The sequence below is a fragment of the Lipomyces japonicus genome (assembly GCF_038497905.1).
Source record: "Lipomyces japonicus strain CBS 7319 unplaced genomic scaffold V1514scaffold_10, whole genome shotgun sequence".
NCBI classification, from domain to species: domain Eukaryota; kingdom Fungi; phylum Ascomycota; class Lipomycetes; order Lipomycetales; family Lipomycetaceae; genus Lipomyces; species Lipomyces japonicus.
Genome location: NW_027117822.1, coordinates 188,490 through 215,110, shown reverse-complemented (window position 1 = coordinate 215,110; position 26,621 = coordinate 188,490). Strand labels below are relative to the sequence as shown.

The 26,621-nt window shown below is 41.1% G+C and overlaps 13 protein-coding genes across 13 annotated transcripts; 6 read left to right on the top strand and 7 right to left on the bottom strand.

The window, feature by feature from the left end:
- Window positions 1-63: 63 nt before the first annotated feature.
- V1514DRAFT_265209 (uncharacterized protein) lies at window positions 64-487 on the top strand (the record flags this gene model as incomplete). Its single annotated transcript, XM_066924795.1, has 2 exons — window positions 64-160; window positions 213-487. Coding segments are annotated over 2 exons (372 nt in total), but the record flags the coding sequence as incomplete, so codon positions are not given.
- A 1,248-nt stretch (window positions 488-1,735) lies between these two features.
- Window positions 1,736-2,968, top strand: V1514DRAFT_341696 (Alpha/Beta hydrolase protein; the record flags this gene model as incomplete). Its single annotated transcript, XM_066929068.1, has 3 exons — window positions 1,736-2,075; window positions 2,129-2,231; window positions 2,278-2,968. The coding sequence occupies 3 exons, from the start codon at window positions 1,736-1,738 to the stop codon at window positions 2,966-2,968; spliced, it is 1,134 nt and encodes a 377-aa protein (XP_066784548.1).
- V1514DRAFT_304400 (uncharacterized protein) lies at window positions 2,860-5,807 on the bottom strand. The gene is made up of 2 exons (XM_066925630.1): window positions 4,199-5,807; window positions 2,860-4,123 (listed from the first exon to the last, which is right to left on the bottom strand). The coding sequence occupies exons 1-2, from the start codon at window positions 5,624-5,626 to the stop codon at window positions 3,128-3,130; spliced, it is 2,424 nt and encodes an 807-aa protein (XP_066784547.1). The 5' UTR covers window positions 5,627-5,807; the 3' UTR covers window positions 2,860-3,127.
- Window positions 5,808-6,153: 346 nt separating this feature from the next.
- On the top strand, window positions 6,154-9,428 carry V1514DRAFT_327821 (uncharacterized protein). Its single transcript, XM_066927048.1, has 4 exons — window positions 6,154-6,418; window positions 6,471-6,910; window positions 6,978-8,405; window positions 8,494-9,428. The coding sequence occupies exons 1-4, from the start codon at window positions 6,251-6,253 to the stop codon at window positions 9,167-9,169; spliced, it is 2,712 nt and encodes a 903-aa protein (XP_066784546.1). The 5' UTR covers window positions 6,154-6,250; the 3' UTR covers window positions 9,170-9,428.
- V1514DRAFT_277995 (ESCRT-II complex subunit-domain-containing protein) lies at window positions 9,254-10,008 on the bottom strand (the record flags this gene model as incomplete). The annotated part of the gene is made up of 3 exons (XM_066924974.1): window positions 9,254-9,457; window positions 9,533-9,690; window positions 9,759-10,008. The coding sequence occupies 3 exons, from the start codon at window positions 10,006-10,008 to the stop codon at window positions 9,254-9,256; spliced, it is 612 nt and encodes a 203-aa protein (XP_066784545.1).
- Window positions 10,009-11,491: 1,483 nt separating this feature from the next.
- V1514DRAFT_318886 (uncharacterized protein) lies at window positions 11,492-11,812 on the top strand (the record flags this gene model as incomplete). The annotated part of the gene is made up of 1 exon (XM_066925907.1): window positions 11,492-11,812. One exon carries the CDS (start codon window positions 11,492-11,494, stop codon window positions 11,810-11,812), a length of 321 nt encoding a protein of 106 aa, XP_066784544.1.
- Window positions 11,813-12,868: 1,056 nt separating this feature from the next.
- Window positions 12,869-13,840, bottom strand: V1514DRAFT_277983 (uncharacterized protein; the record flags this gene model as incomplete). The annotated part of the gene is made up of 3 exons (XM_066924973.1): window positions 12,869-13,119; window positions 13,190-13,321; window positions 13,396-13,840. 3 exons carry the CDS (start codon window positions 13,838-13,840, stop codon window positions 12,869-12,871), a joined length of 828 nt encoding a protein of 275 aa, XP_066784543.1.
- Window positions 13,841-15,072: 1,232 nt separating this feature from the next.
- V1514DRAFT_13590 (uncharacterized protein) lies at window positions 15,073-18,210 on the bottom strand. Its single transcript, XM_066924462.1, has 3 exons — window positions 17,674-18,210; window positions 17,292-17,588; window positions 15,073-17,230 (listed from the first exon to the last, which is right to left on the bottom strand). The coding sequence occupies exons 1-3, from the start codon at window positions 17,901-17,903 to the stop codon at window positions 15,505-15,507; spliced, it is 2,253 nt and encodes a 750-aa protein (XP_066784542.1). The 5' UTR covers window positions 17,904-18,210; the 3' UTR covers window positions 15,073-15,504.
- A 7-nt stretch (window positions 18,211-18,217) lies between these two features.
- Window positions 18,218-19,554, bottom strand: V1514DRAFT_291298 (cytidine deaminase-like protein). The gene is made up of 3 exons (XM_066925318.1): window positions 19,320-19,554; window positions 19,208-19,259; window positions 18,218-19,158 (listed from the first exon to the last, which is right to left on the bottom strand). The coding sequence occupies exons 1-3, from the start codon at window positions 19,522-19,524 to the stop codon at window positions 18,294-18,296; spliced, it is 1,122 nt and encodes a 373-aa protein (XP_066784541.1). The 5' UTR covers window positions 19,525-19,554; the 3' UTR covers window positions 18,218-18,293.
- Window positions 19,555-19,721: 167 nt separating this feature from the next.
- V1514DRAFT_327805 (3-deoxy-7-phosphoheptulonate synthase) lies at window positions 19,722-21,589 on the top strand. The gene is made up of 4 exons (XM_066927047.1): window positions 19,722-19,907; window positions 20,073-20,157; window positions 20,224-20,279; window positions 20,358-21,589. Exons 1-4 carry the CDS (start codon window positions 19,887-19,889, stop codon window positions 21,357-21,359), a joined length of 1,164 nt encoding a protein of 387 aa, XP_066784540.1. The 5' UTR covers window positions 19,722-19,886; the 3' UTR covers window positions 21,360-21,589.
- A 27-nt stretch (window positions 21,590-21,616) lies between these two features.
- On the bottom strand, window positions 21,617-22,869 carry V1514DRAFT_327804 (uncharacterized protein). Its single transcript, XM_066927046.1, has 2 exons — window positions 21,996-22,869; window positions 21,617-21,926 (listed from the first exon to the last, which is right to left on the bottom strand). Exons 1-2 carry the CDS (start codon window positions 22,716-22,718, stop codon window positions 21,702-21,704), a joined length of 948 nt encoding a protein of 315 aa, XP_066784539.1. The 5' UTR covers window positions 22,719-22,869; the 3' UTR covers window positions 21,617-21,701.
- V1514DRAFT_351173 (uncharacterized protein) lies at window positions 22,870-23,776 on the top strand. Its single transcript, XM_066929440.1, has 3 exons — window positions 22,870-23,178; window positions 23,259-23,350; window positions 23,415-23,776. Exons 1-3 carry the CDS (start codon window positions 23,019-23,021, stop codon window positions 23,460-23,462), a joined length of 300 nt encoding a protein of 99 aa, XP_066784538.1. The 5' UTR covers window positions 22,870-23,018; the 3' UTR covers window positions 23,463-23,776.
- Window positions 23,777-24,086: 310 nt separating this feature from the next.
- Window positions 24,087-26,539, bottom strand: V1514DRAFT_291291 (P-loop containing nucleoside triphosphate hydrolase protein). Its single transcript, XM_066925317.1, has 2 exons — window positions 24,734-26,539; window positions 24,087-24,652 (listed from the first exon to the last, which is right to left on the bottom strand). The coding sequence occupies exons 1-2, from the start codon at window positions 26,405-26,407 to the stop codon at window positions 24,272-24,274; spliced, it is 2,055 nt and encodes a 684-aa protein (XP_066784537.1). The 5' UTR covers window positions 26,408-26,539; the 3' UTR covers window positions 24,087-24,271.
- Between the last annotated feature and the right edge of the window lie 82 nt (window positions 26,540-26,621).

Here is a 26,621-nt window from a genome sequence, read left to right as displayed (position 1 = left end):
GTACTAGGAGGAATTGGTTTATTATATAATTATTAACATTAATTTAGTGAACCACCACAAAGACAACGAAAGATTGCCAAGTTAAACGAGCTTGAGCTTGAGCAAGGAATTACAGACAAGGGATCTTGGCACAATGACTACAAGGATTCCGCATATATATGTGAGAAGTTTTATTTTATTTTAATAGTTTGGTTAAGTTAATACGTTGATAGTTATTGGATCATTACCCTTCAATCTCACAGAAGGTGACGTGTTGACCATATTTTCACAATATGGGAATCCAGTTCACGTTAATTTAATCCGAGATAAAGACAGTGGCAAATCAAAAGGATTTGGATTTTTAAAATATGAGGATCAGAGATCGACAGTTTTGGCAGTGGATAATTTGGATGGGGCAAGCGTTCTCGGACGTACGCTCAGAGTTGATCATACGTACTACAAGAACAGGCAAGATGACGAAGAGCTTGAAGAATCCATGGCTTTTGATAGATCTGAGATTCCATCGAAGAATGATACAAAAAATGAACTGCCTCTAAAAAGGGCACGAGAGGGTAGCGAGCAAAAATTTGAAAGTTCAAGGCGCCAAACATCGAGATCATCAGATAAGAATACAAGCGATCCCAGCGAAGACAGAACCCACGTGAGAAGGTCAGAACACTTTCATTCACAAAGGCACTATAGCGGCAGATATGATGATCATGATAATCACAGAAGGACAGATAAAAGTTCAAGGCGACGAGATCCAGAAAATAATGAATTAAGCAGGCCGGAAAGGCGTTTTCGAGACAGTGACATAGCAAGCAAAGAATCACGAGACACGAAAGAAGAAGGCTCGGTCACAGAAAAGAGATCGTTTAGACATGATGGGAGATCTGGCCATCGTCACCGTGATGAGCGCTCTAGAGAACGACGCCGAAGTCAAGACGAAAACGTAGGCGGCGATGCAGATGAGTATAAGCGTACTAGAGAAAGAAGCCGAAGGCACGAAAGCGAGAACAAAGAAAGAAACCGAGATTACGATTATCGCGATCACGAAAGGAGTCAAAACCATGCGAGCGAACGAAGACAGAGGCACAGAGATGATGATTACTATGAACGTGACAGACACAGCAGGAACAGAAGGCGTGAAAGTGAAAGAAAGAAGGAAGAGTTTTTGACCGAGGATGAAAGTGGAAGAGAAAAAAGAAGAAGGCAGGAAAATAACGAAGGAAAGATATCTAGACACAGTGAATGACACATGATAAAGAGAGAAGTCGAAGGTATGCGAGCGGCGAGTCAAGAGATGATCAAATACAGGAACAACGAGATAACCTAGTTTACAAATAGAAAGTCCTAACTTGTAAAGAGTGTAATAGTCGAAAAAAATACGATGACTTTTCAGCTGTCGAAGAGAATCATAATTCGTTTAATTAACTGCTTGTTTTGGTGCCCGTATGTAAAATAGATTTTGTACCATTCAATGTTTTTAACATTTCAACGTATAGGTAGCCGTGAAGACCTTCAGTATTCGTGGCACCTCGGTATCGACGATTACCCCTGAGAGTTCCCCACATTCTTTCCAACTATGAACACTATAAAAGTACGGCCAACCCAGGTCATTCATTATATGAAGATTTTAATATGACTTATTTAAAGTAAACAGTCTACAGAAGATAGATCCAACTGATATTATTTTTAAAGCATCAAAGTTTTTACTTTCCTTAACACATTTATAAACCGAATACCGAAATAACAAATGTCCTCGAAACTTTCAGATGTGTTCCATGTCCAAGAGCTAATACTTCCAGCCGTATATCCGAGATCAGAACGTAGGTCCACGCAAAGATCTTCAGACCGACTAGAGATTTCAGCCAAGCTTTATTTTCCAAAAAACAATCCAAGCCCTCAACCAGGGGATGTTACATTGGTTTCATCTCACGGCAATGGGTTCCATAAAGAACTTTACGAACCACTGTTTATTGACATTGTCAATCTGTCAGAGACTCAGAATATTAAGATTAGGCAAATTTTTATTGCCGACGTTGTTAATCAAGGTGCATCAGGAATCAAAAATGAAGCCAAACTCGGAGATTTATGTATGATCTATAGTTTTATACGGTTTGGTCGTTGACTTACAACATATATTTAGTTGACTGGTTAGACAATGCTAGAGACATATATCTTGCCATTCAACAACTGAATATGCCACAGCCAATTATTGCGTTAGGTCATTCTATGGGAGGTGCCATATTGTAAGTTATATAAAAAGCCTATTGGATTTACATTCTGACTTGCCAGGTTTTATCTATCCGCTTACAATCCTAACCTTTTCATAAGTTTAATAGGACTCGATCCCATGATTGAAACTAAAGAAGATTATCGGGGTGAAGAAATTGCTAGATTGCTTTCTTCACGCAGGCGTGACAAATGGCCATCACTAGAGGCAGTTAAAAAATCATACGCCAATAATAACTTTTTCAAATTTTGGGATCCTCGTGTACTTGATCGATTTTTTGAATTTGGATTTATAAACACGCCGACCAAGTTATATCCCACGCCAGAAACCAAGGATGAAGTCACGCTTGCAACCACTAAACTAAACGAAACATTTCTTTTCGTGTCAGATGTTTATGATTTCGAAATTGGCAAGATTGCAAGAAAAGAAACCAACGAAATATATGCATCCCTGGCTAAAATTCAGGTTCCCGTGCTATTAGTTATTGGATCCAAGAGTGCCGTATACATGAACAACGAAAAACGGATGAGGCAGATGAAAACCGAAGTAGAGCTTGCTGTAATAAAAGACGGTAGTCATTCATTCCCGCTTGAACGTGTACTAGAAACCGCTACTATAGTGGTACCATACATCAAAAAAAGCATTGACAATTGGAAGGAACAAGAATATTTAGATTCTAATTCAAGGAGAAATGATACGTCGTTTAGCGATGTTTATGTTAAGCAATTCGGATTAAACAAGTCAAAGCTATAATAGAATTTTGTATATCTATAACCAGTACATAACAAACATACCTCCAAAACCAAAACAGCATACAATACCAAAAAAAAAAAAATAAAAAAAATGAAATAAATCAATAAATGCTATAACTGTATTTAAAACCATTATCATTAAACCCGTACCAAAATTCTATTACTGCGTCGATCCCAATGATTGAAACTTTGAGGCAAAGTTACGGTTCACTTCAACATGACGTTGAATTTCTGCAGCAAATTCTTGCAATTTCTTTGTGCTGCCTTCTAGATCCGTAGTCATCTTTGTGTGCTCTTCATGCATTTGCTTCCTGTTTGATGATAATGTTCTCATCAACGTTTTGTGTTCCTCTGCGATATCATTCGCCATGCGCTGTTGATTTTCGGCTTGCAATGCCCGATCTTCAAGAGATTCCACAAGCGCTTTCGTGTCTTGTCTTTCTCGATCAAAATCACTAGATAATATTAAAATCTGTTGATTGCTTTTTTCCAACTTTTGGTTGAGCTCTGCAATTCTAGCCAGCTGGTCATTATGTGCTGAGTTTGAGTCAACAATGTCCTTTAGACCTGCCATTTTTTGCTTAAGTCCCGCCAAGTCGTCTGAAAGTAAAATCTTTTCATCATGTGCATTGCTTAATTCCAGCTTTAGATTTCTTAACTGGCCATCAACGCTTGAGAGATCTTGTTGATGCAAAAATTTTCGGGCTACAAGTGCCTTCGATATTTCTTTTGCTCTTTCAAGTTGAGATTGCATGCTTTTAACTTTTAGCTCATAATTTTTTTCTTGCAAATCTTGACGTTGCCGTAGGCTACGCAATGCATCTTGGAGTGCGTCACGCTGTCCTTCAAGGTCTGCAACCTTGTCGTTTAAAACCTCAGTATCACTTTGAGACTGCCGGTTTGAATTAGGCGATATTTTTGTGAGCACAGTAAATGATGCAATGGATGACCTTGCCCGTGCTTGTCGCTCCATGGGAGACTTGTCTGACATTTCTTGAAGCTCCTCTCGTATTCCGTTTAACATGAATTCCAAGTTTTGAGCGTTTAACCGTTCATTGTAAAGCTTGCGCTGTGCATCTTCTAGTGCTAACTCTAATGCATGGACATTCTCGCTCTGATCAAAATCAGATGAATTAATTTTTCCAGTTTTAAAACGCTATTTTTTTTTAAAAAAAAAGCCTGTTAGCAAATTGTAAAAAAAAAAAAATTCTATGCATGTGAAAAAGCATACCTTTAGTTGCTCTTCAAGTTTCCGCCTTTGGCCATCGCTCTCTTTTCGTCCTATTCTCTCCTTGTCTAAAGTTGCCTGAAACTCTAGTTGCAGTCGCGCTTTCTCTTGCTGTTCAAATCGCAACTTTTGTTCAAGTTTTGATATACGATGTTGAGAAAAGTGTATTGGGCGGCGCAAATGGTCTTGTTCGTCAGATTCTTCATCAATGATGGACGAATTGCTATCAGTGAGGTCATCGGGCTCATCTTCGGCAGTTGCATACTTGTTTAACAACATCTCCAAATCAAGTTCTCGCTTAATCGAGTTAGCTAACTCCGTAGAAACTTGGCCTAGCTCTGCTTGTAAAGTATCAACAAGAGAGTAATTGTATTGAGCTGCTGATTTGTCAACTGGACTATTAACCGACAAGCCGGACTTGATAGATAAAAAAGTCTCATTAGACACGGTCTTGATTTGTTCTGGAATATGGAAACGTTTGATGCCCTTTTGTGTTTTATTAAGTAACGAATCTACCCCGCCCTTGAGTTTCAATCGTCTTCTTGATTCCGGGACATCAAAGTCATCGTCGTCATCGTCAACGTAATCATCTTCGGCAGCTAAATCGTCAATTCCCAATATCTTGTTTTCTGTAGAACTGATAAACCTAGAAGGAGATTCGTTGTTACCAACACGATTCTTCGGAGGCGTCGTGACTGGAGACGGATAACCAGACGAGAGCCTGACTTGAACTGCTTCAAGTGGGAATGACGTGGAAGATGAATATCCGCTAACATCAGATGGTGCAAAACTTCTAGCCGAAAAAGACTTCTGAGAACCTTCGTTGGTTGAGTCTATAGAGTCAACCGTCGTATGAAACGATGCGTTGGATTCAGGAGCACTATGGGATTCAGGAACCTCAGTTATATCTTCACGTAATGGCACAGGAAATCGAACGGAAACAGGGGAAGTTTGAGACAGTAAGCTGTGAGATGATTTAACGGATGACTGGCGCCTCGGGAAACCGCCAGTAGTCGAAGGACTCATTGGTCCCGGTGAGGTTGACGACGAAATTGAAGGCCGCACGATTTTGGGATACCGGTCTAATTCTCTAAATACAAGTGAGCTTGGAAATTGTTCACCGGTACCGGAAATAGGAGAGCTTGGTAGACTCTCAGACTTGTTCTGAAACGGGGCCGAGGTGAAACCTCCTGAGCCAGGGGTGGTCAATGGCGAAGAATAGAAGTTGCCTTGATGGCTCCCAGTAGGGGAGGACAATGGGCTACTGCTGTCGCTATTGACCGCAACATTAAGAACTCTAAAGCTAGGTAAAACTTCTCCAGAAACCTGCGGTAGTTGTGGGAATTTATCGTTTAGTGGTGAAAATCCACCGTTCACTGATGGCTTTAGCTTGGGACTTTTGCGATGAAGAGCGAGCGAATGAAGAACCATGTTTTACCCTGGCAGCGTAGATACAGCTCATTCAAACTAAACGGTATACAACCTATGACACTCTGAACAAGAATATGACGATAAATATATGTCAAAGCAGGTTAAAAAGCGAGGGACAAGACTTGACAAGAAGCAACAGGGGGCAGATAAATTATTTGGGACAGGGGTTGCAATAATGGAGCGCAACAGCCGAATTTAAAGAGAGCACCGCAAGCACAGCGTGCCGCGAAAACAAACCCAAATTAAAACAAGGCCGTATAAGTTCAAAGCCTTCGTCAAGTAGAAGTATCATACGTGCATATGCATTAAAAATTGGATTTTATTATTGTTGAGGTCCAAGTCTACAATTGACAGATTCGTATTACTACCATATAAATATTTATTATGCATGCAATCGAAATTCGTAAACGCGCAAGACGCGTGCGCTATAAATTTTTTTACGCGTTTGTTGCCAAAACAGATTACCCGGCTTTATCACGCGTTGATTTGTCAATCGCGTTCATTCTATTTATTGAAACAAGTCAAATAAACATTAGCCCATTCAGATCTCAAGATAAAGTGTTAGACGTTTACTATAAGGCATATATATTATCAGACTTGGGTGGAAAATTTTATATTTTTGCCATGACTGGAGGTTCAGAGGAGGTGACTGAGAAGCTAGCTCAGTCTGCACCACCCAGCTCAGCGAGATCTTCAATAGCCAAAGCTGTTGTGGAGGCAAGCCCAACGCTCTTCGCCAATGTAGAGTTTAGGCTAATAAAAGCTGAAATGCCAGCTGACGAATATGAAGTGGTAATATTTTGTTGGTTTTTATATTTTATTTTAAGTTGCTAATACGGGCTAGATCCGTACTTTGCTTGTAAATCATGGTGCTGTGGAATCAGAACTTACTTCAATCGAAAATCAAAATCACATAAATCTGATGAAGATAACTCACATTATCACAAAAACCGTGGATTTTCCTGAATATTTAGAAGTGTCAGAGAATTCCATGATTAATGTTGTCGCGCCTGCTTGGGTAACTTCGTCAGTTAGGAAAAATCGGCCATTACCAATTCATCTTTTTTCACCAGACCACAGACTCTTTTTCAACGGCATTAGTGTTACAGTTATAGGTTTGCCAAAAGGAGACAAGGAAGCAATTTACGGTGGCGTATGGGCAATGGGTGGACAATGGTCTGAAACAGTAAATAAGTTTACAACTCATATCGTGACAAACAATTGCGAAGATGAGAGATGCCGATTACAACTGCAGCGGAATCGCAAAGTTGTTCTTCCGCACTGGTGAGAATTTTTCTTTTTTTTTTTTTTTTTTTTTTTTCATTTGATTAATGATATGTTAATTTTATAGGATGAGTGACTGCTTTAAACTTCGGTGCATTATTGACGAAACGCCCTATCTTTTTCCTAATCCTCCAATATTAATGGAGGCCAACTCTGGTATTGCCATACCGGGGCCAACAATTGATGCACACTACTTACATGCTGCAAAGATTAACGATAAATCTTCACTTCCGGATGTCAAATCTTCAGTACTGGAAAATCAAAGGGTTTATTTTAGTAACGATCTTGAAATATCTAGTGGCTTATTAACCGCCATTCAAGTCATGGTTCAGAGAGCTGGCGGAACTATTACTTCGCAATTAGAAAAAGCCAACGTATACTTGGGCACTTATCGATCAGGTACTGAATACGTTTACGCCAGCAAAAAAAAAATAACAGTTGCTACATTAGCCTGGCTTTATTGGGTAATACGGCATGATAAATGGACATTGTCAACGTCAAGGCTGTTACATTATCCCGTTCCTGAACGCGGCATTAAAGGCCTTACTGGTCTTTCAATTTCTGTTTCAAATTACGTCGGCGAGGCTAGGCATTATCTGCAACAACTAATAGTGGCATGTGGAGCAAATTTTACAAAGAATTTTACAACCAACAATAGTCACCTGATATGTGCCCGAAAGGATGGAGACAAGTATGGAGCAGCTATAACGTTTGGTACTCCGGTAGTGAATCATCTTTGGCTAGAGGACTCTTACGCTATCGGTCGAGCACAATCAGTCACTTTGGAGAGATACAATCATTTTCCACCAATGACACATTTAGGGGAAGTAATTGGTCAACGTCGTCTAGACACTAATATTTTAAAGAATTTTTATGGAGAAGGAAATCAGGAAAATGATCATCTACCTTATATACCAGACAAGGCTGACAAAGTTGTATCGGATAAATGTTCTCCGGTAAAACTTGCTAAAGATGAGCGCAAATTGGCTGAAATTGATGAAAACTTGGCCAGAAAAAATAATAACCATCAATTCCAAATTGAACCGGTTTCAGCAGATTCTAACAAGGAAAATAAAGAGAAAACAGCTGATCTGACCGTGTCTTCATTTACCAATTTAACCACGCCATCCCGGAGTACAATCTCAAAAACACAATCTCATGATGCTAATAATACCGCGGCGAGTCCGGCGTCTGTGCTTTCTAGTGGAGGACGACGAGCAAAAGAGCAAGCTACTGCTAAACTGAAGGAAGATATTACCGATATGAATGTTTATGAAAAGCAAAGACGACGGAAAGCATTACCCGATTTACCAAAAACGAGGCATGAAATTGAGGACAGTGTAATACTGAAACGCGCTAGAAGCGAGCTTTCTGCTGCTTCTGCTTCTGCTACTGCTACTGCTACTGCTACTGCTACTGCTACTGCTACTGCTACTGCTACTGCTACTGCTGCTACTGCTGCTGCTGATGATGATGATTATGATAATAATGACAAGTAAGCAAATTAATTTTATATTTTTATATTTTTTTTTTGTTTTTTTTGGAAATTCTTAGCGTCAAGGTTTATTAACAGAATTATTTAGGAACTCAAAGAAGAAAATAAAGAACACGCCAATCAGATTACTTTTAACAGGATATACGGGCCAGTTGGGATCGGCCGACATCCAAAAGTTGCACCAATTGGGAATAAACATCACTGAAATTCCAGAAGAAGCAACTCATGTCGCGTCACCAAAGATTAGCCGAACAGAAAAATTTCTCTGCGCGATGGCATTTGCTCCGGTAATGGTTTCAATCGATTTTCTTGATCAATGTCTTCAAAAAAGTAGCTTGCTACCGGTTAAAAAATTTTTATTGCGCGATGTCGAAGGAGAAACAAAATATAATTTTAAACTGTCAGAGTCATTAATAATCGCAAAGGAACGAGGATCTGGCCCGTTTGTTGATCTGGCGATCAACATCACACCAAAGATTAAGGGCGGCACTGAAGCAATAAAGCATATCATACAAGCAAATGGAGGTACATGCCTGGCACTTAAGAATCCTAGATCCAAAAAATATGCGGAAGCAGAAAATCACCCGTTAATTCTGATATCGTCATCAGATGATGCTGCATTCTTTGAGCCATTTATGGCATACGCAAATCGCAGTGGCAAGGATGCATACATCTATAATACTGAATGGGTTCTAACCGGCGTGTTGCGGATGAATGTAAAGTTCGATCATGATCCGGCATATAATCTGGTTGACGAAGATTGAATATAATCATTATTCATCATTTTTTTTGCCAATTATACATTACTCCCCATTGCCATATAAATAATGCATTTAAAAAACCAATCCTTACTGGCTGCCAAAGAACTTGACACCAGCTTCGTCACCATCCGCAGATTTCATAATCTGCGCTTGACCTCGCCTCACCAGAATATCTAATGCTTTTAATAGGATTGTGGTATCTATTCCTCTAAAATCTTGAGCAACGGCGAGATCTCCGTCTGAGATCTCGTATAAAGTTAATATAGCATTTTTTTGACCAGTTGAGTCAATCTAGTTTAATTTTTTTTTTTAAATTAGTTCAACTGCTTGTAATAAAAACTTTTTAAGTGTCTATTGAGTACGTACCCAATCTGAAATGAGGTTTGCCCATTCTTCAGGTCTCTTCCAATAGATGATTGCACTTGAATGGTGTGAATTGTTCTTTGAGCCGCTGGCCCATTCCGCATCCCCTTTTTTCACCATGTTATCCAAAATTTCCCTGCTCGTGTCAAGTTTTAAAGACCCTTTTTGCGATTTTAAGTTAGAACATAACCCTCAACAAAAACAAAAAAAAGTATGACAGGGCACGTACGGTTAATATCCCGATTGTTAAACAAGTCCCACTCGATCGCCGTATTTAAATCTACCCGCCAGATACGATTATATCTGCAATATGCTAATATAAGATCAGACCATAATGAAAGTTGTGATGACCATGTTTGATGGTTTGGTTGTTTTGTGAAGAAGGGAGGGAACGAGTAGATTGATGGGAATGCGAAGCCTGACGACGACGTGGAAGACGATGATGGAGTTGTTACTCCAGACGAAACGGCACTTGACATTCGCAACTATTTATATTAATTGACGGTGTCTTAGCAAAATAGTCAAACAAATTAATTAAACTTGATTAATTGAGTTGTTATCGTTCAATTGAACTGTTCCATAATTGATAGTTGCGTATTGCTTGCAGTTTATGAGGGCATTGTACTCAACAGAGCTCGTACCCGTGACCTGCCCATTTGGGCTTTTTAAGGCTTAGTTTACATTTACGTAATCTATAGACAGTGCTCTCGTTAGCACTTCGCAATTCGTACACGCTACTAAATGATTTTTGACAGTTACTAGTCACGCTTGTGAATTATCGTCCGTGGTCCCATAATATAAGTCGAATGGAGATTTCGTGTATAAGTTCGGTCTTCTGTAATGGATTTCAGGTTTCGCTTCTGGTTCTGGTGAAGGCGATTGAGTTTCCCTCCGTACCGGTGTGTCGTATGTTTCTTCTTGTTTTGGCTTCCCTCCCATTTTCAAAAACTTTGAAAGAACATCGCAACCATGTTGATATTGTAGCAGATATTGCGCTTTCTCACTGAAATCTTTCACAAACCATCTGTAATATCCAGCCATCCCCAAAAAGGCACGCGTTATACATGGAAAGAAACGACTGGTTCCGATCGCCTTTGAGTCGAAAAAGTTAACACCAACTCAACAGAGGTATAGTGCGCAAGAGAGAAAATTGTTGGCTATATTTCACGTTCTCGACCATTGGTGTTCCTTAATCGAAGGCACGGCGATAGTGGTAATGACCGACCACGAAAGTTTAAAGTATCTAAGGTCACCAACACGAGAACCAAATCGACGGGTTGCACGGTTCATCTCAGATATCGAAACGTTTAATCCAACCATTTTGTACAGAAAAGGAGCAGCGAACATAGTGCCAGATGCGTTGTCGAGATTGTTGTCAGAAGATGAGTCGGAAGGAGCACCCGAACCATTAAACAGTTTGGCAGTACAAGCAATACATCTGCCAGAGATTACGGTAGAGGAAGCAAGAGAGTAAATGAGAGTGAAGCATGAGGAGTTGAATCATGTGGCGAAGACATTGTTGTTGGAGGAAGCCAAAACACAATTTTATGTGGAAGGCTTAGAGGAAATTACGGGAGAAGTGCTGAAAAATTGCAGGACGTGCCAACTAACGGAAAGGGTAAGTCCAGAACCACGAGTAGCACACCCCCTGTCCGTACCTGCACCATTTCAACGGTGGGGCATTGATACTATTGGACCCTTTCCAACGACAGCTCGTCAGGCACGTCATGCGGCAACAGCCATCGATTACAACACTGGCTGGGCTTTCGTGATTACAACTCCAACGAAAGCTGCAGTACAAACCATACGCATTCTGCACGAAATTTTTCAAGTATTCGGAGCGCCAAGAGAAATAATAACCGACAATGGACTGGAATATAGGAATTCTCTTTTCACAGAGTGGTGCCGTCAAAGAGAAGTTAGACATCACTTTACAACCCCCCTCCTCCCCGACATCCGCAAATGAATGGGTTGGCAGAAAGATACAACGGAATCTTTCAAGAAATTCTGTTTAAATTAACAACGCAAGTGGAAGACAGTGCAAATTGGGATTTGTATGTACCCCAGGCATTGTTTATTTACAGAATTCGACGTTCGACTTTCGGCAAATCACCTGCCGAACTGACTGTGGGTTATCAACCACGTTACTTTGCTACTGCCGAAGGAATCCTACCACCATTTGGGACACCAGCCTTGGCGGCTATGGAGGAAGACCGGACGTTGCATCGTGACTACACCATGAAAAGAAGAGAACGACGTCGATTACGCAATGAAAGAAAATGACCATTTCCTAAATATCTGGTCGGTATTTGGGGTGAAGAGAATAGCCGACCATCGAGAGAACCGTTTTGCTCCAAAGTGCGATGGACCTTTTAAAGTAGTAGAAGCACGACAGAACGACACCTATCTATTAGCCACTCCAAATAATCATGTTATTGGAACGTGGAACACGTAATTACTCCGACCAATAGATTTCACAACTCGACCTACCGAATTGTGGTATGGGACTAAAGAACTACGTCGCACGGCAGAGGCATTTGGCCTTGCCGACTGCGGAGCAGTCGTTTTGAGATGGGGATCTTGTGTCCCTTCGAGTATCAGATGGGGTAGGGACTACACGACTAGATAGGTTTTGAGCAGCGCAGTTAGAATAAAATAAGAGCGCGCCGGCCTACGTATAATCTTTTCTTATTATTCGTTTTCCCTGTGTCTCTGGCGTGTAGTTGAGCTCGTGTTGTGAATTGCGAATTGCTAACGAGAGCACTGTCTATAGATTACGACACATAACTTATTATGTATGCACCCTTTTATCATTTTCAGATATGTTAGTTTTACTAGTTAGTTATACGAATTCTGGGCATCAGGGCAAATAATGTTTCATATTTTCATACCGATGTGAAAACTGACAACCGAAAAAAATGTTTCTGCCAGTAACAAGTTACAATTGCATTAAGTGTGCATTTGGTGAATATGTATTCTACAAATATACATACATGATGATATTGCAAGAAAAATTGATATCGCAAGAAAAATTTACACCACAGACGTTAATTTTAAACATATACTTCATTCATTTTATACTTGACAAATTACTAAGAAGTTTTGTCTAAAAAAACAAACCAACATGAAACCCAAAATTAAATGCCCCAAAACTTACTAAATAAACAAATCGCTTATATTTAACTAGCAAATTTTATAATATTCATTTGCTTGTATGTATGTATGTGTGTATGCGTGAGTGAGTGTGTGTTTGTGAGTTTTTTTTTAAAAAAAATATATTGCTCATATTTGATAATCTTGAAATAATTATTTTCGTTAATGAAACAGTTTAATAATGAATTATATATCTGGCGAAGAGTTTGATTGTGAATTAGCCAGCGATAACCAAGTGTTCCAAAATATGCCAACCGTAGATGCAAAAGGCAATTGGAAGTGCAAGGGGATAAGTCTAAAATTTATAATCTGAGCAGCAGGCCAAATCATGTAATTTGTTTTTAACGTAGGAACCAACACGGCGGACAGTTTCTTATTGATTGCGGCTGAATCACCGCCTTCAGTAAATGTCATAAAAGCGAAGAAGGCAGCAAGGACTTTGAGAGAAATAAAAAAGTTAGCATGAATAGATATATATTTTACATCAACAAAAAAAAAAAAACTCACAAATCGGAGTAAAGAAGAGCTGATCGAAAAGGACACGAAGCAATACTGGGATGACCACATTTTCATCGGTCATTGGGATAAATGCATTAAGAAATTCTAACCATTTGAATTGAACGATTGATAGTAAGAAACCTGTTAAGTCCAAATAGTTAGTCATAATCAAAATAAAAAAACCGTTTCAGTTTTAATGTCAATGATGAGCATACCCCAAGTTGAAAATCTAACAATACTGTCGATTCGGAAACTCGATGAAGGAAACGGCGATACGGCAGCGGTCACAAACAAATGCGACGAGGCACGAGTAAACGGACCCGGCTCCCGTTCTTCCTCAGGTTTTTCATTATTGTATAATCCCAACGTGTTCGACCGCCGCGAGATGGCCAAGTTATCCGAAATAGTGGAGACGGTCTGCGCAGCCACATCGGACAGGCCGTACAGCAGCACATTCGAGACCGACATGACCACCAACGGCGATACCGTGACCGAATCGTTAAAAATATAAATCAACCGAACAATAAAGACTAAATATGTGAAGATCACCACCCAATTCAGTAATGGCGCATACAAGAAATGGTGCGTAGCCAGGCCACGGTGCACTCGCTCGACAGCTAGCGGCACCGACGACGGTAGCAGGCGACGAGCAGCTGGCATGAGCCTTGCCTGCACGGTCGGCGTATATGAGGCAGAAAAAAACGAAGGCGAGGTCATGTCGCAATCATGTAAATATGAAAAATCTGCTATTGCACGTATATATATACAAATGTTTTTTTTTGTCCTGCTCGACTTGAGATACGTCGTACGTTGTACGTCGTCAAATCGGTCACGTGATAATTGTCACGCCTCAATCGAGCGCTTGCAGAGAAGGAACTGGCTCAACAAGGAGCGTTTTGCAATCACAAGTCCATCGACCAGGAATCTTTCTTTAACTCACCGAAGCTCTTTCACTTTCTAATGAGATAAAAAAAAAGCTAGAAAGACCCGTTGACGAATCTACCAAATCAGTTAATCATAAGAAGTACAGTGACTGAGACTCTTTAACTCGAAGAGTCGGCGAGCTAGAGAAAAGCCTAAAAGCATTAGTGGATCATGAAAGAGAATAATGTGATTGACTAAAGTATGGCATTTTGAAATCCCACACGGAGAATCGGTTTCTTCTTTGCAAGCACCTGGTTCACGCGCTTTGAACCTGATTTGTTAAATCGTGATTTACTTTTTAGAACGATTCGCAAACAGAAATCAGAATCATTTTAGATTCATGACAGGCTTTGCCTTGCGTCTAGCATATCAGACAACGCGTACCAGAGATTTTGATGAAGATTTGGATGTCGACTGTGAGGATGAATTCTTGGTAATCCTGAGGTTATAATGGCTTTACAAGAGCATAGTTGACACCAATGGATGATGATTCCAACATGAAGTATGATATTGAAAAAAAATTTTTTTTCTGTCATGAACTTTTTTATAGAAACCTGTTGTTTTAAAGATGCTAAATGCGATAGAATGTCGCCAAATATGGTATGAATGGGCAAAAATAAGGAATGCTGTTAACCCACTATATGGGGTGGTTACAAGCATACCTGTAATATAATATTGTTAGTTATTGATTTTTTAGGTAAATATTTAAAGCTTATGATTACCCAAAATCAGGGGCAGTTCAAAAGATCCATTTAAGCCGTTTAAACCAGTGGAATGAGATCATTGGGTGCTACATTTCGTGCTTGTTAGTAAATCAAACAAGACGCATTGGGTTGGCTATGGCGGTGATAGTAACGGTAAGCAGTTGACTGACTGATTTGTTAATGACCTGGCATTTTTCTTGCGGTTTGAGGTCTCATGCTAGATGACCATGGTTTTGGGCATTATATACATGCGTTTGTATATGACATGTCGATGGATCAAATACCTTGTTGAACAAGCAAAGTGGACTTACACACGTTCTAAAGACATGCAACACTTAAATCATCTATAGATATAGTGTTATATATCTTGGAATGCTATGGAATGGCCAAGATTTTGCTAGAACTTTTAAAGAAATTTGACTGCTATAATACCCAAGGCTGGTAATATTTTCATAACAATTATCGAAAATAAAGAGAGATACAAAGGACGTGCTCTTAGTTATTTAAACATTTTTTAGGTTCAAATAAAAAAAAATAAAAAAAAATCGTCGCTGCATAAAGTCAAATACCCGCCCTAGCTAGTAAGATGACTTGTCGCGTAAAATTGACCTTGGTTACTAATATTAACCCCATGGTCTGAGTTAATATTACTGCATAGTCATTCATTACATTAAAAAAAAATACAAAGTTTAGAGATTATAAAACTAATTTCTCTACCGACAGTTCTCTATCGTCTTCGACATCGCTAACCTTGGTTGCGATCCAAGCAGACGCGTACATATTGGTACGGTCAATGCATTTATGCTTGTTCCGAACCTGAACCGGCTTGCATTTAAACCCTTCCGCCTCGTACGCAGCCGTGTACCATGGCCGTTTCGATGCCGACCGGAAAAGAACCCGGCCGCCAATTTTCAGCGACTGGTTAAGTGCTCTGATTTCTTTGCCCGCATCCTTGCCATCCCTGGCAAACCAGTCCATGTGATCCATCACGATGGCAATCGTGACCGAATGCTTTCGAATTCTGCCGACAACTTCGACAATCTCATCAGTATGAATTCGGATGCCATCTAACGCACCTTTAGTAGATAATTTATCATATGCGTCTTCCTTCAAGTACGGAGGGCAGTTTATCTTGGTATAATAACCCTGAAGACAAAGCAAGTAAAAATAATTATCCTCAGACAGTAATGATCGTTCGACCACAGGATCCAAAGTGTCCCTGATATAGCCCATGAAGTCACCGGAAGATTCAGCAATCATTTCGGATTGATTGATGGGCACTCCAAGTGCTCGCCAAAGGAAAACCGGGTTGCAAAGAACAATTTTGGTAAACCAGGGATTCATAATCGCTGGTCTTACCTTGTTAACCCAAATTAGTTTCTGTTCAGCAAGCGAGGTGGCTCTGCACATTTTTTTAACGTCTTCAGAAACTCCAGCAAGAGTGAAAAGCCATTTGGCAAGTCGAATGGCCCATCTGGTTGAACCTGTATCATACAGGCCATTCTTTCCGGTAAAAACTTTTTTGTTTTGCATCCAATACTGAAGAGCATGAGAGGAAAGTTTTGGGGCAAGTTTTGAGATCAGCAAGTGACCAAAATCTTTGTGCTTGCCCTCGCCAAACATTTTCCAAACATCGGCGTAATCAAGAGTAGAAAAAGCTGCAAGTTTCAATTCGAGCAAGTGGTTTTGGTGAGGGTTTAAGTCAACACAATGTATTCTTCGTGGAGCGTTAGGAAGAGCTGCATAGGCCAAAATGTTGTCACCAGCAGAAGTAATCGCGAGAACGGTGTCGGTAGATTTAAACTTGAGAATCTTTTCATCCTCACGCGGGTCTTCCCAGGTAAACGCATATATATATTCACCAGCAAACTGATGATATTTTGGTCGCCGCTCATCGTAAAAAATGCGCCAGATCTCATTTTGATAAAAAAACGAAGGAAGAGGAAAATTTTTTTGCAGGTTCAACACAGCAGCCTCATAACCCTTTGAGTGAACAGTAAAATCGGCGTCTTCGCCTTGAAGCGTAACGTCAGGACATGATTCATTAACGGGAAGAAGGTAAGGAGACTCGGTAGCAAGCGCATTGATTTTGCAGGCCAATTCAGAGTCACGCTTTTTGGGACATCCAAGCCAGACATAGTAAGGTATCCTGCCCAGAAGTTTGTTGCGCGAATTCATGCACTTGATTGTTCCAAACTGATATTCCAAGTAATCACGACGTGACGAGTCCAAATAAACCCGATCAAATTCAAACCAAAGACGCCAAAACGTGCGCGAAAACCAATTAACATGTCGTAAAAGCTCGCCACCCAAATTCGTGCGACCACAAAGGCTGGTTGTAGATTGGGCATAAAAGTCGACGACGCCAATAATGCCATCGTTGGAAAGGACGGTGTCAATGCGATCAATGGCAGCGTAAAAGCTGGAAAAAAATTAAAAAAATTAAAAAAATTATTAAAAAACCTCAATCAGATTTTACTCACGTAGGAATCATGGAAAGGGAGTATGACATGGTAATGAGGTCAGCGATTTTGATCTCGGGAGGCAGAGTGAACGCAGTTGCGTCTGCACAAATGACGTGAACGTTTTTCCAACCATGAGCAGCAAAACGATCACGGGCAACCTTGCAAAGAGAAGGAGAAAGATCAATAAGATAAATGGCCTTAAAAAAAGAAATTTTTCTAAACGCGTTCATTTTTTCAATATTCCATCCTGTTCCGCCGCCAATATCGACCCACACGGGATCAGAAACGTCGAGATGGACGTTGGCCAGCTCAAGCCTAAAACATAAACCGTTTAGAAAAATTAAAATAAAATATAATGAAAAAATTCGGGTTAGAAAAGAAAAAAAAAATTGGAATCTACATTATTTCACGACCTTGAAGTAGCTTTGACCTGGTGATATCGTAGATCGAAGCCTGTCCCTGGTAAAACGACTCGAGAGCAGCCTGCTGATCGTCTAACCCGGCATTTCGATTGAACGGCTTAAAAAAGCAATTCCAAACAAACACAAACACACTTTTAGTAAAGGTATTCAAAATTGCAACTGCCACCAGCAAAAGAGCTATCGCAGGTAATAAAACAACGACAAACATGGTGAACAAGAACTGTTGAAGCACGGGGGTGTGAAAGACACAGCGCCCGATTGAACAGATGAGGGTATCAGGTATTCATATAGTAACACATATACAGATATAAGCTCAGCAACATGAAAACAGAACACGCTGAGATCGTGATCAGAAGTGAGCATTTCGTTGGATGACCGTGCGGCGGCAAATCAGAGGAAGGCGATGAGCACACGGGTCGCGTTCACTCCAAGTTGATGTCGTGCAGTAGATTCAGCGCCGTCATTGGCCGGAGGTTGCTGATAAGAATTACCTTTACGTTCTATAACATCTTGCAACTATATGGTTATATGTATATGCAATGCGTAATTTTTTTTTTTTTTTTTTTTTTGACTACGCGGTTCTCTATATATTTACACTTTATGCATTAACGTCGTCCCCAACGTCCACCAAGCCCAGATCGTCTCCTTGCCATTTCCAAGCTTCAAACCGCCAGTTCAATTGTTTGTTCCAGTGAATGCCGTACCCAGACCCGCTGCCGGACTCGATCCCGCCCGTCTGCGGCATGCTTTTGACATACACCAGCCTCGATATCCTCGAGTGCACCATGGCCATGCTGCACATCGAACATGGCTCATGCGTGGTCACGAGTTGTAGATTGTGACATAAATAAGATTGCTGCGGCAGCTCCTGATTTGGTCCCAAAGATTGCTTCTGCAACGCGCGCCGCTGAAATTCCTTTTCGGCAACTTTGGCCACGCAGGTCATGGTGGAATGGAACAGCGGATTGCCGGACTCGGTTCGCTCGTCCGTGGCCGAAGCAACAATCTCAAACGTTGCTGGATCAATGATCATCGTGGCTATCGGCACATGACCATTGACACCTGCGGTGCGAGATAAATCCACCAGCTTATCTAAAAACCGTTTCAACAGGGCCTCCTCGTCTGCTGGAAGATGTGTAATAATTGCATGCGGATTCCCGCGCCACATTATTGGCCATGTCCCCTTGGACCATTCTTGAGATTGAAGCTTTGTTAATGCCGGATATCGCGGCACTTGTTGTATTCTTGGAATTAATGAGATATTCAAAGCTGCCTCACTAGCAAGAGCCCTGAGTGGCTGAAGTATAGATAATATGTCGTTCACATCTGGCACGGCATCCACCGAACAGATCAGCATGTTTAGGAAGATCTCGTCTGTCGAACCTGCATCCAAGTCACGTTTCACGAGCCGTCGCAAATGTAGTAATGAATGCGGGTCCTTGGGCAAATGCTGTTTTACGTGCCTGTGTATATTAGCATGAACTCTGGCTCATAACACGATATGCAACGTACGAGACAACAGAAGTGGCAACTTTTGCTGGGATGGTTGTAGCCCATACTTCGACTGAAAAACAACATGTGTTAGTACGACACATTCACTCAACTCTGAATCACGGTGACAAACCAAATTCAAGCTCCGTATGCTCATGTTTTGATTTTACCTGCACAAACTTCGGAGCCGCTGCTGCAGTTTGCAATGCCGTGGATGCAGACGTGGCGGTCGCAGACGAGCGGCGCCTATGATGATGATTATGTGGCGGCTTGTGATGAAGATCCACTTCGGACACTACAGCTCGTGAAGCTGTAGGTGAACCCACCGACGGCGTCATGGCTGGTGGAAAGTCCTTGCTAATGGCTGGACCATTTGTTGAATATTGATATATTTATTTACTATACACGTTAAAGCGCTCCTCGCAGCTTACCCGGCGCCATCGCAGCAGTGAAAAAAAAAAAAATTTAAAAAATTTGCCCCTGAGGCACCCGGTGCAATTGCACCCAAAATAGCAATAATAGAGCACGTGCAGAGCATTTTAAGGGTTGTGTGACTCTTTTGCCATTAACATTTTCACTAATAATCTTCCTCGAACCACTTCCACGTCCCAAAAACTACGACATATTGAAACCTCATTCAACTTCAACTTTGGAGAATTCTTATTAATTAATCGGTCTCTTTCTTTTGTCTTTTGCAAATATGGTCCCAGCTGCTGTTCCTGTATGTTCGCTGTTTTTTTTTGTGTTATCTCCTCAATGTCCTTGTCCTCTTTTTTTTAGCCCCTGATGCATTCATTTGTGGGCTGTCACGGAAAAAAACAACAAAAAAAAAAAGAGAAATTGGCTGCCATATGTCGCAGGCTTGTTCTGACAGTTGTGTTATTAGATGTTCCAACCTGACGGAATCTCTCAGTCGTCTTCTGCTGCCTCCAGCATTAACGCTGTTAACGAAGAACCCGAAGACGTCCGAAGTATGTTACCACCACCCGCGCCACTGCAAAGTCAAATCATTTTGTTAACTCTTTTTTTTTTTTTAGTTCTCGGATACGATCCTCTGGTGTCTCCCGCAATTCTTCAACTTGAATTCCCTGCCGTATGTGATCTGCGCTATCATGTCTTGTACATCTTGTTCTAACTTTTTTTTTTTTTTTTTTTTTTTTTTTCATTTCAGTCAGCTCGTTCAACTGAGACCGTTATTGGTGCTCGCAAGGCTGCCATAAAGATTCTGCAGGGAAAATCCGACAAGCTTCTTGTTGTTGTCGGACCTTGTTCTATTCATGACCCTGAGTCTGCTTATGAGTACGCCGCTCGTCTCAAGATTCTCGCAGACAAACTTCAGGATGATCTTCTCATCGTCATGCGTGCGTACCTTGAGAAGCCACGTACCACGGTTGGCTGGAAAGGTTTGATCAACGATCCCGACGTTGACGAGTCGTTCCAGATCAACAAAGGTCTCAGAGTATCGCGCCAGCTTTTCTGCAAGCTGACCGACATGGGAGTGCCCATCGCTTCTGAAATGCTCGACACCATTTCTCCTCAGTTTTTGGCTGATCTGCTTTCTGTCGGCGCTGTCGGTGCCCGTACTACCGAGTCACAACTTCACCGAGAACTTGCGTCTGGCTTATCGTTCCCAATCGGCTTCAAGAACGGAACCGACGGTTCGCTCGATGTCGCCATCGCTGCCGTCGGTGCTGCATCACACTCGCATCATTTCATGGGTGTTACCAAGCAAGGCCTGGCCGCGATCACGACTACTCGAGGAAACGATCACTGCTTCGTTATTCTTCGTGGTGGCAAGAAAGGTCCCAATTACGACGAAGAACACATTATTGACGCAAAGAGCAAGCTCAAGGACGGCACTCTTCTTATGGTGGATTGCTCACATGGAAATTCAAACAAGGATTATCGAAATCAACCTAAAGTTTCAAGCACGGTGGCCAAGACCATTGCCAAGGGTGAAGACGTTGTCATGGGTGTGATGATTGAGTCCAATATTAACGCGGGCAGACAAGATGTGTCACCTAACGGTGGCAAGAGCTCGCTTAAGTATGGAGTTAGTATTACGGATGCTTGCGTTGCTTGGGAAGATACCGTGCCCATGCTTGAAGAACTCGCTGCTGCTGTCAGGGAGAGACGTAAGGTTAAGAAGACCGCGTCTGTCGCAGAGGAATAAGATTGTTTTAAGCCAAGAGAAGGATGAATTTTGAGGACAGTTGGTTTACTAGTTTTTTTTTTTTTTGTTTGTTTGTTTGTTTTGTGCGGATGGTCAATTAGGTCTTTGTTTTGTTTTGTTTGTTTTTTGCTGTTTTTCAAAAAGGTGACGGTTTGAAAAGTTTGGCATATACTAACTCGGTTTTGTGACGATTATTTGTAAATATAATAAATATGCTACATGTTTCAGTATTTTTCTTTTTCTTTTTCTTTTTTTTTTTTTTTTAATTATGTCGCAGGTAACTTTTTTTTCCATTATATACATGCATATTACCTATATACAACATCTAAACATATCATTTATTTATGCTGATTTTATCCTAACATTAGTGTTCTGATACGGTGCTGGGTCAAGGACCAACTTGATGTGATTTGGATTGTAAAAATCCAACGTGAACAGTCCATATTTCCTGGTTTTCTCAACCGCATCGGATTTGTAAAAATCTAAAATTTGTTGTACCGTGTGAGCATTTGTTAAAACTAAATCTGGAATGCGCCGACCAGTAAGTTGTACGATTCTTTTGGCAATCTTTAAATTTTCGTTAATTGAATACTGAAATAAAAATAAAAAGAAAAAGAAATTTTTTTTTGGTCATACCTTGAATCGCTGGTCAAGATCAACTAATTGGAACTCTTCCAAGTTAAACTCAACCGGAAGTTCATCAATCTCGGCAGACAAAACCAAGTTATATGGGTTCTTAAACTTGGAAAACTTCTTCAACGTGTCGGCCTGCACTTGCTCGGTTGGCCATGGCAAGTTAACCAATCCCAAACTTTCGGCAACTACAAACTTAACAATCTTGTACACCTTATCCTGATCATATTCAGGTTTTGAAACTTTCCAAACGTCAATCGTAAACCCGTTCCGTTCCGATTGCCAATCGCGCTTGTCGGTTTCGAATCCAATCTCGTAAACCTTGTCATCACCAACTAATCCGGTTTCATCCAATCCATTGATGTTTCGAGCAATCTTAACTGTTTGTTTTGATACTCGAAAATCAAAATCACCAAGGCTAACAGGTCCGTCTGAAGTTGATGATACCGGCACGGCAGGTTCGACTGGCGATTGCGGTTGCAATTGCGGTTGTGGTTGCTGCTCAACGGGCAACGTGCTCAATTCTTCCTTTTCAGATTCATCTAATTCGACCGGTTTTTTCTCCTTCTTTTTGCCCAAGCCCGGTAACTTGCTCAGGAAACTCCAATAGTCACTTGCTTGCACTGTCCGGTGAAACTCCCGGCGTTGACATGTGCTGTTTTGTCCGGCCATAGCCATCCGAGACACGACTTCCCGGCTCACGCGAATTGATGTCCTACTAAGCATCTTTTGGAAGAACTAATTCTATTGTCACCAGCTAAAACGGTTTGTTGTTTTGCAAGATTGATTCCGGCAATTTTTTAAATTGCCCTTTCGCATCCATGTTCATCATCAAATGCGCAGAACGCCCGCGTCCGGGTAAGTTTGAACTTTTTTTTTGAGCCCACGAAGCTCGAAACGTTTGGCATATATGCCATTAAAAAGACAATTTAGACTACTGCTAGTAAGACCACACCAGATTATCAGCCAACGCCCAGGTTCATTCACTCTGCGTGGAGATATATTTTGTTTCCGGTTATATCGAGGATGGTTGATGCGACTCAGAGTAAGCCAATAGGAGGATTTCCTCCAAGACCCACCCGGCGGACTCTTAACATGCAGAGAATTCAATACAAGCGCCCGTGGTATTCTACTGCTGCGGATCTACTGCACAGGGCCACGGTGTTTACCTTAATGGGTGGAACTAGTACGTATTGCGTTTAAAGACTTTTGATCAAAAAAAAAAAAAAGAAAGAATTGTTTCAACTGACTGACTTGCGCGTGTAGTTTACTATACCGGTTACGTGTGTCACATGCTGTGGCTTAATCATAGCTATCGCATGAAAGGATTGCAGGAGCAAAAAGAGGAAGAGGCCAAGGTTGGTTGCAACTTTTTTTTTATTTCTTTAACATTTTAAAAAAAAGCCTGACACTTTTATTTAGCGCCTGGCACAGATTGAAAGTTTTGAAACGGCAGAGGTTCCTAAATAATTTATAAAGCCCAGAAGGGATAATCGATTCCAGCCATGATCACACGAGTCACCTATTAATGCTCATGTACAATTATTTGGTTTCTCTACTTTACGGTTATTTTTTTATTTTTTTTAATTTTTTGAAAATATGAAAAATTTTTGAGCTAAAGTATAAAAATCACGCTGTTTTATTGTTAGTCGGGAGGAACATTCAGTTTAATGCATCTTTATCCATTGTATATAGCAAATCTACCACTTTTTTTTTAATAACAGACTCACTCGCATTTGTAAAAGATTATTTGGTCATTAATAGACTGACTTAATAAAAATGCCATATTTTATATTTCATTTTTCATTTTTTTTTTTTTTTTGTGCAATGCAATGAAATTAATTACCGTATTTCCCCGGTGTTACATTTAAGAAAAATTTCGGATTTTGAAAATCTATACATTATTACCATGACGAAATTTTTACTTTTTTTGACCGATGCATCATGTCGTGTGATGCTGGTAATCACCTTAGGTTTGTAACGTTAATAGTATTGTATTACTTGTTTATCGCTGGTATATAGATAATTCGTCGAGTAAAAACCGCATACTTGATCACGGAGAATTTGTTACAATTTGTAACTATAGCAAATGAAAACATGCAAATAAACTACGAGCCATTAATTTTTAATATAATGAGTAACAAAAAACCAAATGGACAATGGGAGATATACAATATAAATTATATGTTAAATCATAAGTTATCCAACTTTTTGAACCAAATCACCACCCCTTGCTTAAAAATGTTTCTTTTTTTTTTAAGTATTTATTCATTTCTCGTTTAATTCAAAAGTTTGGTAACCTTACCAATAGCAATAGTGTTTCCTTGATCTCTGAGAGTGAACCTGCCTAATTGTGGATAATCTTCAAACCGTTCGATACAGAATCCGGTAGTCGACACGACTTCTAACCTGGCAATAATCTTCATGCCCCGGGTCGCAAACGCCGGCGGCTTTCGGCTCTTTCGATTGGTTCCTTTCTCAAGCTTGTGAAGCAACGCGGCGAACGTGACTTCTTCGATCGCGGTATGAACATGAATAACGCATGTAAAGCCAGCGGAAAGAATCGATTTTAATTCAATAATCGCAATCTGAGCTTCGAAAGCAGTAACCGTGTGCACGGGATGGTCGATTGAAGATAACACAAACCCAATTTGAACGTCCTGTTGACCCAAAAAAAAAAAAAAAAAAAAAAAAATTAGCACAAATTTGGTCAATTGACCTATTTCTTTAAAATAACGCACCTCTTCTTCGACACCTTTCAATCGTAACTTGACTTGCTCACCGCAAGCAGCCAAATTAGTTTCTTGCTCGGTTTCATTATATATAGTCACGACTTCAACCGGAACTTTGTTAGGCATGAGAACAAGTTGAGAACCTTTCTTGGCATGACCTGATTCAAGCTTGCCCTCAACCACGGTACCAAGATCCCTGTATTTGCTTCCGATCGGCATCATGAACGGCGCGTTCACGTTACGTTCGGCCAAGGTCAAGTTGTCCAAATATTCGAGCAACGATGGCCCATCATACCAGGGGCACACGTCCGTGGGCACACGATCCTTAAGACCAGCGCCAGAGTATGCGGACACGGGCATGAAAATGACGTCCTCCTTTGGCTTGTAACCCAATGACCTGAGGTAAAGTGCAAGCTTGCCGGTGCACTCATCATATCGCTCCTTGGACCAGTTCACGGTGGGGTCATCCATCTTGTTGACCGCAATAATCAACTTGTTGACACCTTGATTCTTGGCAAGCACGGCATGCTCACGAGTTTGACCGCCACGTTCAAACCCAGTTTCATATTCACCTTTTCTGGCGGAAATAACAAGAATACCAACATCAGCCTGCGAGGCGCCACCAATCATGCTAGGCACGTATGTTTTGTGTCCCGGTGCGTCCAAGATGGTGTACCTTCGCCTTTCGGTCTCGAAAAACCCGCGACCGACTTCGACAGTCTTACCCTTCGATCGTTCCTCGGCGGTAAGATCCAAAACCCATGAAAGATACCAACTTTCCCTGCCGGCATCCTTGGCCTCCTTTTCGTATTTTTCCATGGTACGCTTGTCAACCGTGCCGGTCAAAAACAACAAATTCCCACCCATGGTCGACTTTCCGGCATCAACATGACCCATGAAAATGATGGACAAATGCTCCTTGCCAAACAAATCCTCCACAACGGCGTTATCAATCTTGTCAGAATCGTCCACGATTTCAATCGCTTTGGGATCAATCTTTGCAGCCGATGGCTCAGATGATTTGGCAGCTGGCTGCTTTGGCTCAGGCTTAGGCTTGGCAGCCTCTGTCGTAGGCTCTGAAGCCTTGGCCTTCTCAGCAACCGGTTCAGCCTTCTTAGTATCAGACGAGCCACCAATCTTCAGCACCTTCAGACCGGATGACGACGTTGAAGTCGTAGCTGATGGTGCTTGTGATCGTGCGGCAGGCTTGACAGGCTTTGGATCAGCTAATACGGCGGCACTACCAGGAGCAGGAGTTTGTGTAGGTGATGGCCTGGTTTGTTCAACTGAACGTGGTACAAAGGCTGGCGCATTAAAATTGGGCCGAAACACAGGAGCGTTAGCGTTCAAGCTGCTTGATGCTGGTGCTGGCTGAGATTGCTGCCATCGTGAGCCGGTATTGTAATTGTTATTGTTGTTGGCGTAGCCAGGTTGATTGCTGTACTGGTTGTTGTATTGACTGTACTGGTTGTATTGCTGGTACTGGTTGTTGTAGTTCTGAGGAGCGTATTGTTGTGGCTGGTGTTGTTGTTGTTGTTGCTGGTAGTATTGCTGGGGCTGCTGCTGATAACCGGCAGAATACTGCTGGTTCAAATTCAAGTTACTAGCTTTCTGAGGCAACTGATCGTAGTCATCCTGGGCAGCCTGCTCCCAGTTCTGAGGAACTTCTTGATTGTTTGACATTGCAACTTTGATGTTTTATTCCGAGCCTGTTTTAAAAAACAAATAATCGAAACAAAGATTGACAATGTAAAATGACAAGTACAAATTATTAGCTAATGATAAAAAAAAACTCGACCTTGTCCTTAAATGAAGTGGCGCCGGCTTTGGCCCTTTTTTTAAATTTTTTTTTTACGTTGCCTGTCGTTGTGTTGACAGAACGTGCAACTAAACTGGA